This window comes from Podarcis melisellensis (genome assembly GCF_964234715.1).
Source record: "Podarcis melisellensis genome assembly, chromosome: 9".
In the NCBI taxonomy this organism is placed as follows: Eukaryota; Metazoa; Chordata; class Lepidosauria; order Squamata; family Lacertidae; genus Podarcis; species Podarcis melisellensis.
This window is the reverse complement of record NC_138541.1, coordinates 49929326-49948487: the sequence shown is the minus strand read 5'-3', so window position 1 is coordinate 49948487 and position 19162 is coordinate 49929326. Positions and strand designations below refer to the sequence as shown.

At 39.5% G+C, this 19162-nt stretch overlaps 1 protein-coding gene across 5 annotated transcripts in view; it reads right to left on the bottom strand.

The window, feature by feature from the left end:
- Positions 1-19162, bottom strand: part of TRAPPC11 (trafficking protein particle complex subunit 11) — a 68774-nt gene that overhangs the window by 36654 nt on the left and 12958 nt on the right. Inside the window, exons 15-31 of one of the 5 annotated variants that reach the window (XR_014172025.1) lie at positions 17648-17793; positions 17058-17119; positions 16835-16967; positions 15853-15983; positions 14611-14763; positions 13786-13973; positions 12794-12942; positions 12130-12251; positions 11535-11654; positions 10250-10315; positions 10005-10161; positions 8944-9055; positions 7289-7380; positions 6116-6249; positions 4938-5105; positions 1726-2736; positions 1442-1617 (exon numbers count right to left, since the gene is read on the bottom strand). Coding sequence is in view for 4 of the 5 variants with exons in the window: in XM_081926341.1 (XP_081782467.1) it covers positions 2692-2736; positions 4938-5105; positions 6116-6249; positions 7289-7380; positions 8944-9055; positions 10005-10161; positions 10250-10315; positions 11535-11654; positions 12130-12251; positions 12794-12942; positions 13786-13973; positions 14611-14763; positions 15853-15983; positions 16835-16967; positions 17058-17119; positions 17648-17793 (1978 nt within the window). In the remaining variant the exon portion in view is untranslated. Of the gene's footprint in view, positions 1-1441; positions 2737-4915; positions 5106-6115; positions 6250-6294; positions 6857-7288; positions 7381-8943; positions 9056-10004; positions 10162-10249; positions 10316-11534; positions 11655-12129; positions 12252-12793; positions 12943-13785; positions 13974-14610; positions 14764-15852; positions 15984-16834; positions 16968-17057; positions 17120-17647; positions 17794-19162 lie in introns of those variants that run through there. The other 4 variants (XM_081926341.1, XM_081926340.1, XM_081926342.1 and 1 more) reach the window with 4 other exon arrangements.

Below are 19162 nucleotides of genomic sequence, written 5' to 3'. Positions count from 1 at the left end.
TATTTTCTACTCTTATGGTCTATCTTTACTCACATTGGTTGTAAAGTCCACCAGGGTACACTTTATACAGCGTCTGTGGGCAGATTTTTTCCTTCCTTTAGATCTTATGAAAGGCAAGCCAGCTTTTTAAGGGCTCAAGAGATGGCATTTATAATGCTGATAATACTATGTGAAGAAAAGCAATGTTGGATTGGTGGACTAGAAAGGCTGCCCCTCTTAGGAATGGCTTAAAGATGCTCACCCAGTAATAGACCACAAATAATCAGCTTGCATTTTAACCAAACCTGAGAATTTTGAAGAAAATAAATGTGCTTGTGAAAGTCTTAAATTTAAAATTTCAAAGCAGCAAAAAACCAACAACAACAAAACAAACCAACAAACAAATGAAATTCAGCCTCAACTCAGTATTGTTATGCCTGGGATGTTGCAGCTCAACTTATGCAATGGTTAGTAAGCATAAGATTTCAAGAGCAGCTTTAAGATCAAGCTAGACTGATCTTGCAGCAATAACTGGTCAGTTTACTTTTAAAGCTTGTATATTCCATCTCAGTTGCACAACATACTTTTTCAGGATCGACACTGCTTTGTTATAATTGTTTTATTTCCACAATTTGTTCTTTTCTGGTTTAAAGCAACTCTGATTTATTCATATTTTCATCAAAATGAGGTTCACTGCATTCATGAGGCTAGAGGAAGTTAGCCACATATTCTCTCTCTCCCTTGTTCCTCAGTAAAGTTGTGTCTTTATTTATTTATTTATTTATTTGTTTGTTTAAAAGACATTTGGTTCATTTCCAGATAGCTGCTTACCCAATCAGCTGGCCACAAGAGTAGCACTGAGGCAGATCTTGCCATGGTGTTAGATTCCTATAGGAGGAAGATCAAGACATACCCACTTCTACTAGGTGTTTGAAGGCGAGGAAGTATACTTTTTGACATTGGGTTGGTCATCAATACTACCACATGGGTGACCCTTTTATTAGTACAAAACCAGCTACAATAATGCCAAATGCTAGTTTGCAAACCTCCTTCAGATTACAGGTGTAAACCTACTTCAGATGGCATTTATGCCATTTAAAAATATTATCTCCTAAACCTGTATCATACCATAAAGACACTATTCGTCTCATAAATTGCTGTAAAAATTCAGGATAGCACTACTTGGTGGTTAGATCGCACTTCAAGCATTCTGAAGTGCATTGCCTATGTTATGCCAGCAACTGCCAACAGAGCTGGAAATTAAGCCAGTTGTTATCCTCATATTGCAGATGAAGGGACCGAAGCTGAGAAAAACGCAGCGTGCTTAAGGCAGCCTAGCAAGTTCATGGCTGAGGAGATATTTGAATGAGGAAATTTCCTCGCTCACATTGTTAGCTCACATTGTACCCTGGGCTCTGATCTTCCTTTAGATCCAAAAGGAGACACACTATGAGATCCAAAAGCCAAAGCTTAAATTAATTTATTGAACAATGAAAAAAATCATGAAACACTTTTATTTACATGATTTACTGTGACCGGCTCACATGAACATTGATAGGATGAATTTCTGTTAGCTAATTGACATTCTGCATGGGGAGTTAACCCTAATAGAGATTGACTGGATAAAAGTCTGAAGAACTGGATGATATTGCTGCAGTGTAATGGGCTTTTTCTACAAAATGGCTTCCAGTTAGCAACTAGAGTTTACAGTAGAAAGCATTTTTAAGCCAGCCCATGGTAGCAGACCTGGCTCTGAACTGCTAAAATTAAGCATATGGCTCCACACATTAGCCAAATGTTTCAGCTTCTTCCAAAAGGCCTACCATAGCAATAGGATAGTTTTGCAAGGGTGGCCAAGCATTTAAGATGCATTTGGCTACTTGATAACAAAATCCAGCCATATCATTTTGTAGTATTGTGGTATTTAGGGTTTATCTTCTCCCATAGTAAATGACTGTCAAAGGATGCTGAAGAGCTGCTTGAAAAAGCCAAGGGTTGTTCAGTGGCAAAGTTGCCATTAGGAACTATCAGCTTCTCAATACTGCTATCATTGCCTCTTCATGAGAAAGGCCCCCAAAACAGCTTCCCAGTGGTTTGCACAGCACTACTAATAGCCAGCAACTCTCAGTTATCAGCAGATGCAAGCACAAAATGACACTTATTCATGGAATACTTCAAATTATCAATCATGCATCAAGTAGCTAGTGCCTAAGAAGACAATAAGCATATGAAGTGAATCCTGTTCTTTACTCGAAACATAAAAGGGCACAAAAAGGAGGTTCTAAAAGCAAGTGAGACTTAAATGCTATAGAAATCGAGGGCCAGTGGTGGAATCAGTTATTATAGCAAACACCACAGGCGTTGCACCTCTGGCTACTGAAGGCAGAATAAATTTTCTTCTTTTTAGCCAAGTTAACGTCATTCATATTGCTAAAATATTCCATATACATAATAAATAGCACTTCCGTTTCAGCGAAGTCCAAGGAAAAACCCGCACACTTAGAAAAACCCGCACACGCAAAATTAGAACACTGACTTTCCCCCATATATTATTTGTTCGAATCAAGTCCATAAAGAGACTTAATTAAGACTTTAAGCAGTTGTTTTGGCTCCTAAGTTTTTCATTTGTAGACGGAGCAAAATTAGTTTGGAAAAAGCAGAGTTCTATAAAGTATGTGCAAAACTCTCCCCCTTAAGTGCATGAATCCACAGTTACGCAGCAGCAATAGAAGCATCATCTGGTTGACGGCCCTGTGGCTTTAGAAGGAAGAGAGAACAGATTTAATATTTAAGTTTAATCTACAAGTATACAACAGTACAGTTCAAATCTACATACCAATATTGGTTTCTTGTCTTTTAGAATTCACTCAGCCCCAAACTGTAAATCCATTGTACTGCAATTCATGGCACAGACTAATATTACTTAGCAGCAGCTGCAGCTGGAGTGGCATCCTCCTCCTAGCAGCCATTTTTGGGATTCATTGGGGTGGGGTTGGAACAAGTCAGTGGTGAGGTTCAGGAGCTCTGGACCTGCAGTGGTGGCATTCTTCACCACCAAACCAGAGCTTCGCTGACCTCACCGCCTCCTTGCCCATCCCCATCCTAACAAACCCGATACCCCCAGCCCTCTTCACGTGCAACTTAGAAACTCTGTATATTTATTGTAGAGAAAGTTGCCTAGGTTTCCACTCTTAAAACTATTTAATTGGAGGCACGTCCCATTGAGATTAGTGAGCGCTGAAGGATTGTTAAAACAAACACTGTTAGGCGTTGGCTACAAGGAAGCAATGAAGTTCAGGCTATAATGGTGAAGAGTATTACATTCATTCACCGGTGGAAATAATGTAAGAGTGATTTTTCAAATTTTCTTGTGTGTCGGATCACTTCTAATCCAAATAAAAAGGAGTTTGGATATGTGTTAGTTACAGCAGACACAGGCAGAAGGAGGCAATAATTAGATGCCAACTGCACTTTGAGCATCCTTCTCTTTTTTCGGATTTCCATCAGCAAGCTGTTCCACTAATAAAAATTTTTTTATCTAATGTCTCTCATTCTGTGGAACTAACAATACTGCATATTTTTTTTACTCTTAAAGAAGATAAATACATGCCACTTAATTAGAAACTTTACAACATGAGCAAGATAACTCCTATCATTCTTTCAGATTTGTAAAATTCCAGCTAGTTTTCAAAAACATTAGTAGCAATAGCTTAGAATGAATTCCAAACTGACGTCACTGGCTCCGGCAGTCTCTATAGATACAATGCACAAAAGTGTAACTTGCAAAATGGCAATTCTTTAGCATTTAAGACCACAATTTTATTACATCAACTACAATACTTATAATGGCAAGTATCTTTAACATTATTTCAGTGCTGAGGGATTATTAAGTCTAACACAACCCGGGACTCAATTTATTCAACTTTTTTCCTTTAGAGCAGAAAGGGGATGAAATGTATCCCTTAAGGAAGCCCCCCACCCTCTTTTAGGAAGAGAAACTAATATTGCCATGTATGAGAGTATGGGCAAGAAGAAAGTACAGCTCAAGATGCTACACATGCTTAGAGCTTCTTTCCCAGAGGCAGCAGGCTTATGTCTCTAGCTGGCAAAATGTGTAGGTGGTTCATCTCAATAGTATATTGATTGTCAGAATGTATGGGAAACACTCGTCCTTTTTGGCTGTAATGCAAATCAAGTAGAATGAAGAGCTATGACAGGGGAGGGGATTAGGTTGTGTGTTTTTTTACAATGTAGTTCACAAAAGACACATCACATTTTTTCAACAATTTCACTAACACTGCCTGGACATGTCTCTTCCTAGCCACCAGCGTAACAGTAACATAATGAGTATGAATATTTCAATTAACGTAGACCAATTCTTGGCATGAAAAAAAGGGCTTGGTACCTAATAATTCCACTATCAAAGGAATACTATTAAAAAATGCCAAAAAAAGCCATTGGTGCTTTGTCTTCATATTAGACTCTTTTCAATTCCAGTTATTTCCAAGTTTGATTTAGCATCATGGTAATTCATAACCCAAAGAGATACTTACTCTATCTTGAAACTATTTCAACTAAGCATCTTACAAAGTACTGAAATATAATATGAAATAGCAGCTATTGTTTGCCTAATTTTAATTTGGATCACAGAATACAGGCAGAAGCTTTAGCACATTTTACAGACTGAACAGATACTCTGGTTCTCTCATAAAATGATGTAAGCTAGTCTTAACAGGAAATATTTCCTCGGAATCCCAATTAAATTATTACAAAATGCAGTCAACAAGAGCCTTCTAATTGACTATACTCCAAATTACAGATTTGCTTCTTACATTTTGCAATTTCTGGGTAGATGCTATGCCAACTTGAAAAGTCTAGCCTAATATTCAACTGTCTTTAAGCATGACACATGTACTGAAAGAGCTCTAAACAGCACAGATGTCCTTATTATATCTTACCTTTACAAATATGTGTGTTGGTATAAATCTTCTAAGCAGCTGGTTGGTGAAATTTGGAAACCGTAGCAGGTTGATATTAAGTGATGGCAGCTGTTGATATCCAGCCATGAGAGGATAGAAGTTGTATAACATTTCCTGTTCGGTACCAGGAAGGATTCGCAATCTTATCTAAAAATACAGTTCAAAGTCTGTAATCAGTCCTTTTTTTTGGATTACAATCTCAATCCAGGCTTTCTATTTTATTTAAACATTTGTCTGAAACAGTTAATCATTAGTATGTTCTTTTTCTTCCCAATTTCTCAACCTCCTCGCTCTTTCAACTTTAACCTTGTAATTTCAACCCTCCTGACCGGCACTTGCAAAGGCTCAAGTATATCTTGTGAATGTTACAAGTTGTCTGTTTCTTAAATGGCAGCTGCTGAAGTCATAACAGTATCAGAGTTCCCCATGGAAACGGTAAAGGACCCCTGGATGTTTAAGTCCAGTCAAAGGTGACTATGGGGTGTGGCGTTCATCTCACTTTAGGCGAAGGGAGCCAGTGTTTGTCCACAGTCAGCTTTCCAGGTCATGTGGCCAGCATGACTAAGCCACTTCTGGCGCAATGGAACACCGTGACGATTGCCAGAGAACACAAAACACTGTACCTTCCCGCCTCAAAAGTACCTATTATCTACTTGCACTGGGATGCTTTCAAACTGCTAGGTTGACAGAAACTTGGACAGAGCAACAGGAGCTCACCCTGTCACACAGATTCGAACTGCAGACCTTCCGATTGGCAAGCCCATGTAATGAATGGGAGCATACAGTTTAAGGTAATAAACCATACAATTTCTTACCACCATCAATATTTTCTTTCTCTACCCTCTCTCTACTCTAGTTTCTCTCTCAATTATAGATAAATGCAAAGTTCCCCCAGGTACCTAGATATCTGTATATACAAACTTAATATTTCAGATTTGTGTAAAAAGTTATTCTTCCCTCAAACAAGGATATCTTGTGGTTTTTATTCCCCAGTTTCTCCACCTCTAAGTTTTGCAAACAGACACAATATTCAGAACAATAAAATTGGACATGTTTAGGACAATCAATTTATCCTATGTGTGATTCAGATAATAGCTTGAAGGTATGCAAAAGGCTGTAACAAAATATTTATTTTAAGTTTGGAGTCTAAGCCATACCTGCTTAAGGCCAGAAAACATGAAGGCTTCACTGGGTTCCACTAACACTTCCACATCTTGAACAATATTGGTCTTATTTTGCAGGTGATATTTTACAGGTAAGGATTCTCTGACTCGACCAAACGAGGGCAAATCTTTGGAAAGGAAGTGTAACAGAAGTTACATGTATTTCAGCAAAAATAGCATTTATTGTTCCTTTCTCAACTTTGAAAGTATATATTAACACTATTTAGGGTTATATACCTCAGAAACCAAGAAGATTAAAAATGTACTAAACACAGGAGTAACCATAAAAACATTGTAGCTTCACGTAGGACTGACGAAAATACCAGTCTCTTTTTAGACACTGTTAAGTTGCTGAAGTGCTGCAAGGCAAATTCCATCTGTCAGCAGTAAGTGAAAAGGGAAGATTGTGCATTACAGTCTGGATTTTTAAAAAATGGAACTAGAATAACCTATTTCAGTCTTTTGCTTTTATGAAAATTCACATCTGTAACAAACGAATGGAGCATCACTTCTTTCCCCAGAAACATACAAAATGATGGAACAACTTAGCAAATAAGCATTTATTTATTACATTTTATATCCTGCCTTTGAAACGGCAAAGAGAGGTTGCTTGAATTAGGGTGAGATGCGCCATATCACCAGGAGTTTCACGGCCTAGCAAAGATTTGAACCCAGGATGTTCAGCCTGTCACACTTATTGGACAGGTTTGGGAGTCGGTCTGCTTTTCTATGTTTCTGAGGAAAGAAGTTCAAGCAATCGTGTGTGTTCTCATGGAAGTTTTATAAAGATGGAAACAGGTGACAAACAGAATTTGCATCTATCAATTGTGTGAACTGTGATCTTTTTTTGCCTCTTATATTTCAGAAACTGGAGCGAGCTGTGGCAGTACAAAGGGTTGGATCTAAACTTAGTCATACTTAGAGCAGACCTACTGAAATCAATAGGACTTATGACTAACTTAAATTGCATTGATTTTAGTGGATCTAATCCAAGTATGACAAAGTGGACCCAACCCAGTCCTTTACATTTAATGGGGAAATGACTTTGTCCACAAACTATGTTAGTAAGCAACACTTTTGCAACACACCAGAATCTAATTTTGCACTGCGGTAAGAGTTTGAGAGCATCTGAGGTCGAGTATGACTTTATGCATAAATTTGCATTACCTGCGTTAACATGAAGTGGGATACTTTCTGCAATAACGTGGGGGAGTGTGATCACAGTATTAACAACAGGTATGCTCTTCTCAGCTGTGCGCCTTTAAAAGAAAACAGAGATAAATATTTTAACACTACAAAAAAATCAGCAGTAAACGACTTCTTAATTTTCAGTTTAAAAGATAAGAGGAAAGAGTTACAAGAAAATCAAATTATTAGAGGCATGGGACAAAAAGGGATATAGGATCTAGGTGACAAAAACAGATTTGCACAATTCAGTGCTTTGCATAATAAGTCAAGGTAAGTATTGTGAAGAATGATTAAAGGTTATAAAACATGAACACCAAAATATAGTAAGGGCAGATGGTTAGGGGAACAGAAAAGCATAGGGACCTTGTTTTTCAGCTTCCTGCACTCAAGTGGTAGCCGCATCGGACATTCGGCTTCCCAAAAATGTTTGCAAACCACAACACTTACTTCCGGGTTTGCGGCGTTCAGGAGCCAATTTGTTTGATAACTAAGCCGTTTGAGAACCAGTATTTGGATTCTGCCTAAAACTACAGCCTAGCTAGAATCCTTAACCCCACCTCTGCTACATGAAGCTCTAAAGTGTTGGGTCTGAAGGTTTGTACCGTGGGCTCCTCACCACACTAGCAGAAGCATTTATGGCCACCTGGCGTTATGGGTACAGATTCAGCACATAAGCACATGAGGCGTATATGCAGGCTTTGGTCTGCATGCTGTTAGTTACTCACACACAGAACTACACAGGTTGGGCAGTGAGAAGAGCCCCATTCATGACAGGCAGGCCAAAGCCTTTGCAGAGGCCTCAAGGCACCAGGTGGGTCCTCAGAAGCCCAGCAAAACCTGATGAAGAGTTTTCCAAGCCCCCATCCCAGGTAAATTACAAAGTAGAGTCCACAATGTAAACTTAAGACTCCAGACAAAATTCTGCCTTGGGCAACATTCACTCCAAGCTCTTCTTTTCAGCAATATATTATGAAAGCTGTTCCTACTGCATTCTGTTAAAGAACTGGTTCCCTGAATGCCTTGTTTGTTTCACTAAGGAGCCGATAATGAAAAAACAAGCTCCTCGGCTGGGAGTATGCCTTGAATAGTCAGAGAAATGCTGATCTGCCTCATCTGAACTCTCTAGATTCATGTGTTCAAAATTTGTGTGAATGGGTTTCTTCAGCAGCCCCTCTGCCTGGGGTATCTGTGTGAATGTTTTTCCACAGTCTATTTCACCCCTGCTATTTTAAAGGACTACTGTTGGATCTGGCTAAAAGATACAAAATTAGATAGCCAAGGCTTCTCTCGGTTTTGCCCAAATTGTATGCCAGAAGGCGTGAACTGTGATAATGCTTATTGATATTCATCAATAAGGAAGAAATATATACTGGTACCTCAGGTTACATACACTTCAGGTTACAGACTCCGCTAACCCAGAAATAATAACTCAGGTTAAGAACTTTGCTTCAGGATGAGAACAGAAATTATGCTCCAGTGGCGCGGCAGCAGCGGGAGGCCCCCATTAGCTAAAGTGATGCTTCAGGTTAAGAACAGTTTCAGGTTAAGAATGGACCTCCGGAACGAATTAAGTACTTAACCCAAGGTATCACTGTACAAGACTAACCTATGGGATATTTGATGGGAATATTTACCTTTTCCAGGAAATTACATAACTTCCAGTAGCCACTCCACTTTGACCAGTAGGAAGTAATGGACAACGAAGGCAAAAACATTCACTAGCACTTTCACCTGTCTGTAAAACAACTATCAGAAAAGTCAGGTTCAGTCTAAAGTTTCTCAGACACAGAAATCATTATGAATGTTTTATATGACCATACTCTATATTTACATACAAGTAAGTGTAGCAAACATTAACATATGAAGACTATAAAGAACACAAGCATATGCACAGTACAGAACACTGTTTCACTTTTTCCTGTCCCCCAGCAAAAAGCAGAGGAACCAAATCACATAAAGACAGAAGGAGCAGTCATTTAATGACAAAAAATAGGATTAAAGGTAAAGGGACCCCTGACCATTAGGTCCAGTCGTGACCGACTCTGGGGTTGCGGCGCTTATCTCGCTTTATTGGCCGAGGGAGCCGGCGTACAGCTTCCGGGTCATGTGGCCAGCATGACTAAGCTGCTTCTGGCGAACCAGAGCAACGCATGGAAAAGCGGTTTACCTTCCCGCCAGAGCGGTACCTATTTATCTACTTGCACTTTTCGAACTGCTAGGTTGGTAGGAGCAACGGGAGCTCACCCCGTCGTGGGGATTCGAACCACCGACCTTCTGATTGGCAAATCCTAGGCTCTGTGGTTTAACCCACAGCGCAACCCGCATCCCTTAAAGATAGGATTATATGTTATCAAATATTTCCAGAGTCAAACAGGACTTGGTGGGCCTTCACCATCTCTGCCAAATTACTTTATTGTAAAAGTGCAGACATTTTACTGTGTAGCAACTATGACAAAATGTTGATTGTGGTGGAGGAAATGCAGAAAGAGTACATTTGCAAGGGAGTCAAATTAATCTCCAGGTTTTGCTTTTTGAGAAAAGCTTACTAATTCTATGCAATATAAGTCAAAATAATCCTATTTAAATAAAATAAAAACACATACTGTATGCCTGGCGTAATGCAGTAACAATCAATGGGTTTCTTCCCAAACAACATCCCAGAAGGGTGCTTAAGAATACACAGGAAGGTTCTCACCATTCTCCACGTAAGATTCTAGATGATCCACAGGCATCATGGAAGGAGAAAGCTGCAGCTGGCTAGTTACAATAGTGAGGGCCCAAGGAGAAGCACTGAGGATGTCTGTCATCAACAAAAATGGGATGTCCAAAAACACTTTATCTAAATGCTCAAACTGCCAGGAAGAGAAACAAAAGGTGGGTCATTTTATTGTTCATACTGTCTATCCAGGCAACGTTTTCAATCAGGTTTTAGTAACGTACCTTAGCTGAGACGAACTTAACAGCTACCTCAAATGGAAATACTGTCTCCACAGTAACTGTTTCATCCTGCATAAAAAAGAAACCCTAAATCATCCTCCAGTTTCGATTTTCATGGGCCAACATCCAAAAAGTAGCAAAAGCTTTATCATTCCTCTGCAACTCATGCACACAGTAACTCCTCCATCTATAGGTACTCTAAAAAACCTCCTCCTATATCAGAGAAGGAAAAATTTCCAAATATAGCTTGATCTTATCCATACTCAGGGTGTGTGTGTGGGGAAAGTGGTACTGACCAGTACACAGCACCACCACCTCTTTTTTCGTTAACCCTGGAAGCCATCATGTGCTAGCACCTATGACACATTTATCAAGATAACGAGTACCAGCATCTTATTTTTTAACCAAAAATAGAGGCATGGTCAATACTAGTAACTACTGTCTCAAATTAGTTGCATTCTTAAAACACACATTATTAAAACCAATTATATTATTTCATCCCACTGGTTCTATTATTTCAGCACCAGAGTCATTTGGCACCTTAGCCCCCCCCCCAAAAAAAATTATGCTCAGGTCTGAACAAGTCATCACTCACTAAGCTGAACTCATGCACGGCAGCTTACTAGCGGCTCAATACACTTCCTGGTTTCGCTGCCTGCCAGAATGCAAAAGTTGAGGGACACATGCGGCTACATTCAGCTTAGCTGGTTACAAGGTGTGCAGACTAGCACTAGATGGATAGAAACATTGTCTTGAGTTGAAGGAGACTGTTGCATGTTGAGGACCTGGGTGTTCAACATCCTAGCTATTTCCTGACACCTCTTTATTTTGCCTTCTTTCAGTTATAGAACGGTACACCCATTCTTCCTCTGAACATCTTGCCAGAGGAATGACTACTTTTATCACTGATAGCCAAGCTTATCAAAATGGATAATGAAGAAACGTCTCTCTTAATATGCATTTCTGGTTGACCACATTATAAACAAGCCACTCAATTTATTTTTATTTATATATTATACTGTAAACATATTCCATTTCATGATACTGTTTATACATTTATAATGTCCTACTTCATTTCAATTTATTGATGCTGTAATATAAACAACAGAAACAAAAAAAAAGAATTAAAAAGATTACATTTGTCAAACCATCCATGCATAATGGATTCCAATAGAACTTATGCATGTAGTCTGCAGGCTTAGGAAACCCTAGACTTTAGCTAGTCATGCGCACAAGGATACACTTGGAGAATCTAAGAAAAAACCAACTGCCAACCAGTCCAACATACCCTGTGACATTTGCAGATAATCTCTTTTCCCTCAATGGTCGCACTCACTAGGTAGGAAACATATACAAGAAACATCCTAGCGCCAACTGTTCCACAGTGAATATATAAGGTCTTCTCCAGCTTTACAACAATCAGGGGGAGAAAGAGGGAGGGAGAGACAAAAAGTGAGTAGACAAAACAAATACCAAAGACCTCTAAGCACAATATGCAGAAGTCTTATTTTAAAACATCACATCCAAAATCATTTCTAGGTCTATCTCAACTATGTGTGCATATGAAACCATTTTGTGTTCCTAGGTTGCTTCGTGTTTTACTTTGGAAAAACAAGTGGTTGTGGTTTGAACTATGTGCAAATATCATTCTTGAGCAAATTCTGAATTCTGAAACAGTTTCCCTCCTTACTGTCCCACAAGTATCGTGGCACAGATCCAAAAAAATATCATAATCCTGAACTTCTATTGGAGTGAAAAGGGAATTGAACTGTAATCAATCTTCTTTGGATTGGGGCCTGTATCTCAGAGGTAATCATGTGCAACATAATTCCATCACTGCTTTTTAATACTTGTTACACTGATAAAGTAAGGGACATATTTACCTTTTCACCTGGTTGCAAGTCTCCTACAGGGATATCAGTAAGTAAAGCAGGATAGGAATCATCACACATTTCTGTTCCATTTAGAGTCACATGAGTTTTTTGAGTCAGGTTTGCATCTTGGCCTAAAATAAGGGGGTAGTAGATTGTCATATTTGTTAGGTTTACAATAGCAACAACTAGGAAAGATTTTAAGTTACTTGTATTACGAAACTGCAGTCAATGTGAACTTTACGCAGCACTGATCTCATGCAAAGTTAAGTTCTTCAGAACCACATTGGCCCAGTTCACATAAAAGATTGTCATGGAGCTGATTTGTGAACCTTGAGCTTGACCATCCTGTTGCAAACCCACCTCCCAGCAAGACTACAAGGAGGATGGAAACTTCTGCTTCCATTTTAGAGTAACCCTGTTTTAGCATTACATCTGAATCCTAAACTGTGGTTAAGATTAACAATCGTTTGCTGAAAGCTTCTTAAGTTACACTTTGAAGTCAGCTTGCTAAAAAAGTCCTGTGTTTGGTTGTCTTCCAGCACCAATCCAAATTGTCTATAGCAATTTATTTGTCATAACAGTACAGGAGAAGGGAGTGATTTAATCCTTTCCATAATAAGTCCATCTCTCTCTATAGGAAATGTGAGCAAGTACCATGGCACGTAACAAATACCTGGTTTTAAGCCTGCTGTGAGCTTTACATCTTTGGCAACAGTCTTCTCGTGTGACTGAATTGACACAACCAAACAGTACATTTCATTTGTCAGGGCAGGAGGTTCGTGACTTAGCTGTACAGAAATGTTTGGCACTCTGGAAATGACCCTTTAATAAAAACAAGAGAAAGATCAACTGCCTGCTACCTCTCAACATTCTTACGTCCTGGTCTTATCCGCTCCTCTAGCTGCTGCAGCGCAAGCCTCTGCTTGCAACACAGCAGCAGCATTCTATGCAAGGCAAACAGTTGACTTTTGTTCCACATGCCTTTCAAATCCCCTCATATCCTCTCTTCTCGCCACATACTTCTGCAATGTCACAAATGTGGACTAATGCTAAATGCACTACTATTAGCTGCCCAGCATAACACATGCTCAGGCACTTCTCTATACTATTTTCATTACCACCATTTCCATTTTACAAATGGGAAGAAGAGAGGGAAACTCAGCATTTTTCTAGTTTACACACACACACACACACACACACACACACACACACACACACGGGATGCGGGTGGTGCTGTGGGTTAAACCACAGAACCTAGGACTTGCTGTTCAGAAGGTCAGCGGTTCGAATCCCCCCAACGGGGTGAGCTTCTGTTGCTCAGTCCCTGTTCCTGCCCACCTAGCAGTTTGAAAGCATGTCAAAGTGCAAGCAGATAAATAGGTACCGCTCCGGCGGGAAGGTAAGCAGTGTTTCCGTGCACTGCTCTGGTTCACCAGAAGCAGCTTAGTCATGCTGGCCACATGACCAGGAAGCTGTACGCCGGCTCCCTCGGCCAATAAAGCAGATGAGCGCCGCAACCCCAGAGTCGGCCACGACTGGACCTAATGGTCAGGGGTCCCTTTACCTTACACACACACACACACACACACACACTCCCTCTAATACACCAGACCATTCTATGTATCCATTAAACATTTGCCATTGCACATGCCGATTCCCACTTACATGGTGCTCGTCTGAACTGCAAGGCTATCCCAATGAACCTCATTATCTGGAAGTTTAGGTTGCCTTTTGAAGGAACGAGCTGCAAGCAATGCTTCTTGAGAAGAAGCAGCATCTCCCCCTCCTCCATGCCAGTTCAAAATCAAACACCGGCCATTCTCACCACCCAGAATCAAATCCACTGATGTGATCTGGAAGAGAGACAAATACCACTGGGACTTTTCCACTCCAGTCCATGTAACATATGCCATGACACATACAACATTCACCCAGAACCATACTAATATAAAATTCACAGTACCGGTGCCACCTCCTTCTCTATGAAATTATGCTGGGGCAAATCAATATTCTGAATTGTCTGTGCATAAATCAGCCTGCCCCTTTGGACATAAAAATCTCCAGCATCAGAATTTTCCTATTATGTGTGGCTCTATTTTCAATATATGCCACCTTTACTGGAAACTTTGTTCAGAAGTCAATTCAAAAGGGCTTGTCCCACTACAATCTATATGTGCACAGGATTGTGATCTTAGGATTCCTAGGTTTTCTAGAAAATACTTCAACTCTGCCATGTCCCCTTTCTACTAATGCAGCAATTTTGGCCTTCTGAATAATGCAATGCCCTGCAGAGTCCCATCTGGTGCAGTGCTGCAGCACAGCTCAAAATGTCCTACTAGTGCAAAGGCCTTGGGCATCTAATTCTATCTCCTGTTTGTTAAAACAGTACTCCCTTGGATTAGTCTGCTGCTGTTAACAAACTACTGAATTATAATCAACCTGTCACTGAGCTTTTTAATGTATTGTTTTGAATATCAGTTAAGGGCTTACCTCAATCTTCTTTCCCACATCCTCAGTTTTTGCCACAAATTTGAAAGTGAACTTCTTTGTCTTACCAGGGATAAGACACAATGTCCCCTGGCTGGGTGGTTCCATGTCACTTTTTTGATAGGCTTCTTCCACCACACAATATTGGTTGTATTCCTATAGTCAAAAAAAAAAAAAAAAAGGCAGGTTTTCAAAAACAGCACCACTACAAGAGTAGAATAATGTACCAAATCTCATTTGCTGGGATTACTGTTTTGCCTCCCAACCCTTTTAGAGCTAAATAAAAGTTACACATACTATGCACTTCATGTCAAAGCAGCAACAGGAAATACTCACAGATGTATACAGTTGTACCTTGGAAGTCGAACGGAATCTGTTCTGGAAGTATGTTCGACTTCCAAAATGTTTGAAAACCAAAGCACAGCTTCTGATTGGCTGCAGGAAGCTCCTGCAGCCAATCGGAAGCCGTGGAAGCTGCATCGGATGTTCGGCTTCTAAAAATAGTTCGCTAACTGGAACACTCACTTTCGGGTTTGCGGCATTCAGGAGCCAAAATGTTCAAGAACTAAGCTGTTCAAAAACCAAAGTACGACTGTATGTTGAAAAAGAACTATCAATTGCATTTTGAAGCTATTTAAGATGAGAAAAGTTCAAGGAAAGATTTGTAATTTATACAGCAATCCTAGGTACAGTGTTACCTCGGTTTACATACGCTTCAGGTTACAGACGCTTCAGGTTACAGATTCCGCTAACCCAGAAATAGTACCTCAGGTTAAGAACTTTGCTCCGGCGGCACGGCGGCAGCAGGAGGCCCCATTAGCTAAAGTGGTACCTTAGGTTAAGAACAGTTTCAGGTAAGAAAGTACCTCCGGAATGAATTAAGTACTTGACCCGAGGTACCACTGTACTAGAGGGTAAATCCCAGTGAACTCAATGGGGCTTGCTTCCAAGTACAGACAAACAGGATTGCACTGCAAGTAGTTTAACTGGTTACTTGGGATAGCCAACACGGTGCCCTCCTGATATTGTTGGAACCACCATTAAATCAGGTCTGTACTTACAAGGATCACTACCTATACAGAAATAAATTTGCAGATTCTAAAAAAGAAAAAAAAGGGGGAAAGGAAGTACTGATATATTGTAGTATTAAAATGGTTAGCAGAAGGCAAATCTTATCCACTGCCCATCAAGAAGGTATTAACCTTCCTCAAAAGCAATGCAAGGTTTGTTGTTTTTTTAAATTACCTGATTATTGAAGCTAACACACAGCTTAGAAAACCGGATAGGATGTGGACAATCAGCTTTCAAGCATATGTCAAACTGAACTGGTGTATCAACATGAAAACTTGGAGCAAGAAACTTGGCTTTGCACTGCACTAGAGTGTGGAGCAAAAAAAAAAAAAGAAGACAAGAAACACAGTATTAAGTATGACTGTCATATTTCACAGAAGACCAATGGTAGTTCAGTTAAGTGGGGTCTTCTTCTCTTTCTTGCCCTAGCTAAAGACATGGAACACTTGAAGTGAGATTCTCTAGCTGCAATCCAGGCAGATATGCAGTAGGCAGAGCAGCTTCTGATTTTCTATTGTGTTCACTTATCTTCAATATGTACAAGATGTATCATAATATATCTATTTTATATTAGGGTGTGCACAGAAAAAATAGAATATGCTTCAGCTCAGCCCAACATCATGTTTCACCATGAATTTAAAGTGGAGATTCACACCACCATATTTCCCAAAGCATTGGATAGATTCTCCCTTGACTACAATAGGAAAATGTATTTAACTTAAGTTTCTTTTTGGCAGCACTGGATTAAATTTACAGGAATAGTAATCATTCTGATGAGATGAAGCCTGCAAAAGTTTTGACAAGGTGCAAATTTTTTGTGTGTGCTATGCATCTGTGCGATTTTAAAAAATGATTTGATGCCGTTCCCTGTGGCAACTGGAATGAACGTGACATACCACACAAACATTTTGCAGTTGAAATTTTTACCCGAGATCTAAAGTGTATATGCTAAACTTTTTAGTGAAGATTTCTGCATAAATATATCTATGCACTGTATCAAGTCCCTACTTCCAAATCTAGTAAAATCTGTAAACTATAAAAAATAAAACTTTCAGAAATGAAATATGGATGTTTACAGAATTGAAGTGTGCACTTTCATTTTCCCAACAGGTGCGCAAAACGTGACTTTTTTATTTTCAATAGCTTTGATACATACCAAATGGAATAAAGTCTTGCACTTCTATTGTAAAGATATTACTTCCTGCCAGAGAAACGCGGTCAGTCCACAACTTCTGGGCAGCTTTCACAGAAGCCGTATCACATTCAGGTTCTGGATCTGGAGTCTCATTCTGAATCCAAAACAAGAATATCAGTTCTATATGAAAAACATTTTACATTTTTGGAGATTGTCTCAGAGAAGTTGGATTCTACCTACTGACCATGAGAACTTTAATCAGATTCTTTTCTATCCGAGATTTTTGATCTTCTTTCAAAGTAGACGCTGATGGAAAATACAAAAACAAATTAGGAAAAAAGGAATAATAATAATGATAATAATAATATTTATACCCCACCTTCAATTTATAATGAAGAGTTACTGCCTGTAATACCTGCAAATGCTTTAACATTCCCCAGCTATCTTCATACTCAAAATCAAGGTCTAGTTCTTGCAACCAGCTCCAAAGAAGGTTCAGCATATTTGTTGCATTTCTATCCCAATCCTACAAAGATCTCAGAGCAAGATGTGTGCCCACCTTCCACACACACATATGTTAGGCTGAGAGTTACTGAACAGTCCAAGGTAACTCAGGGAATTTAATGTAGTTGGGATTTGAACATAGAACTCCTTGGCCCTAGATTGTCTAACCACATTTCAAGCAAAACCACAAAGAAGGGGTCTCTTAAAGATACAACAACCCTTTTAGGCAGGGCTGTTCCATACACCACAAATGCCTTTCATCTGCCCAGATTTGTGCTAATAAACATTCAAATCAAAAGAAGAAGATAGAAATGAAGTGCACTTCCTTACCCCTTCCCAGCAGCTCTAATGAGTATGTAAGGTAATCTTTTATTTGCGCCATGAGATAGGAACATTTAAGTGCTGTGGTCAGTATAGAAGTAAGAAGAGTCCACCATCCTTCACTACGATAGTCACATAAAACATAATCTAGCAGCCTGGAAAAGGGTTAAAAGAGAATTTAACTAAGCAAATGAATCTGACAGTTCATATAAAAATAACACAGAAGCCAAATAGAAGATGCATCTGATCAAATAAGCTTTGTGATGTGAGTTTCCTAGGGGGGAAATTAATCTGAACATTTTCAGTTCCCTATGACAACTGGGATCCGATTTCACATCTTTGACTTCCTCTTAGCAAACAAAGCTAAAGTAGTACATAAGGTTAATTTTACATGCCGCAAAAGTAACTTGGAGGTTTGTTCTAATAGCTGAACTGAAATATTAAGCTGAACACAGAATGAAGAAATCCCACTGGTTACTCCTCCAGTGCTCATGGAAAAACTGCCGGCACACACTAACCACAGGGGTGTATGTCAAAAACACGTGAGCCCTGCACAGGGGAAATAAACCCATCATGGCAGTGCAATGTGTAGGAGCAGTATCTGAGAGGGTGCAGACTATGGCATCAGTCTATTTCTCCCCTAGCAATGCTCTATTTTTCTTCCTGCTCTAACAGTGTTTTCTGGCAGTTAGGTATGATACATCAGTAGGCCATTCTACTGATATATTTCCGACTTCCGGCTGATGTATCTCAAGAGATGCTGGTACAAGAGGGCTGTTGCTGAATTCTAAAACCTTCCACAGCATACCCACCCTAGGATTTCACCTTTAACAGGAATTAAATGCTATACTCAAAAAGAAATTCAATAATTTACTTGACAAATATTGTTACTGAAATATCAGTCACAAAATATTTGCAACTCAGTAGCACTCTACTGAGTTAAGGCAATAAAAAAGATAGGATTCCAGGTGGAAAAATCAAAGCTAGAAACGGAATTGTTAGAACCTAAGGCTAAGGTACTGTCAAGAATGTACAATTTGCTGCTAAAATGGAACACACAAGATGAAATGGTCAAATCGGCTATGATAAAGTGGGCACAGGACATTGGGTACAATATCATGTTTGCCGACTGGGAAAGGTTATAGACCACCGGTTTGAAATTCACGTCATGTAATGCCTTGAAGGAAAATATTATGAAAATGATATATAGGTGGTACATGACCCCAGTCAAGCTTGCAAAAATATACCATTTGTCTGATAATAAGTGTTGGAAATGTAAAGAAACGGAAGGAACGTTCTTTCACCTCTGGTGGACCTGCCCTAGAGTTAAGGCTTTCTGGGAAATGATATATAATGAGCTGAAAAGGGTATTTAAGTATACCTTCCCTAAGAAACCAGAGGCCTTTCTTTTGGGCATCGTCGGCCAGAGGGTGTTAAAGAAGGACCGAATATTTTTTATGTATGCAACAACGGCAGCAAGGATACTTGTCGCCAAGCACTGGAAAACCCAAGATTTGCCCACGC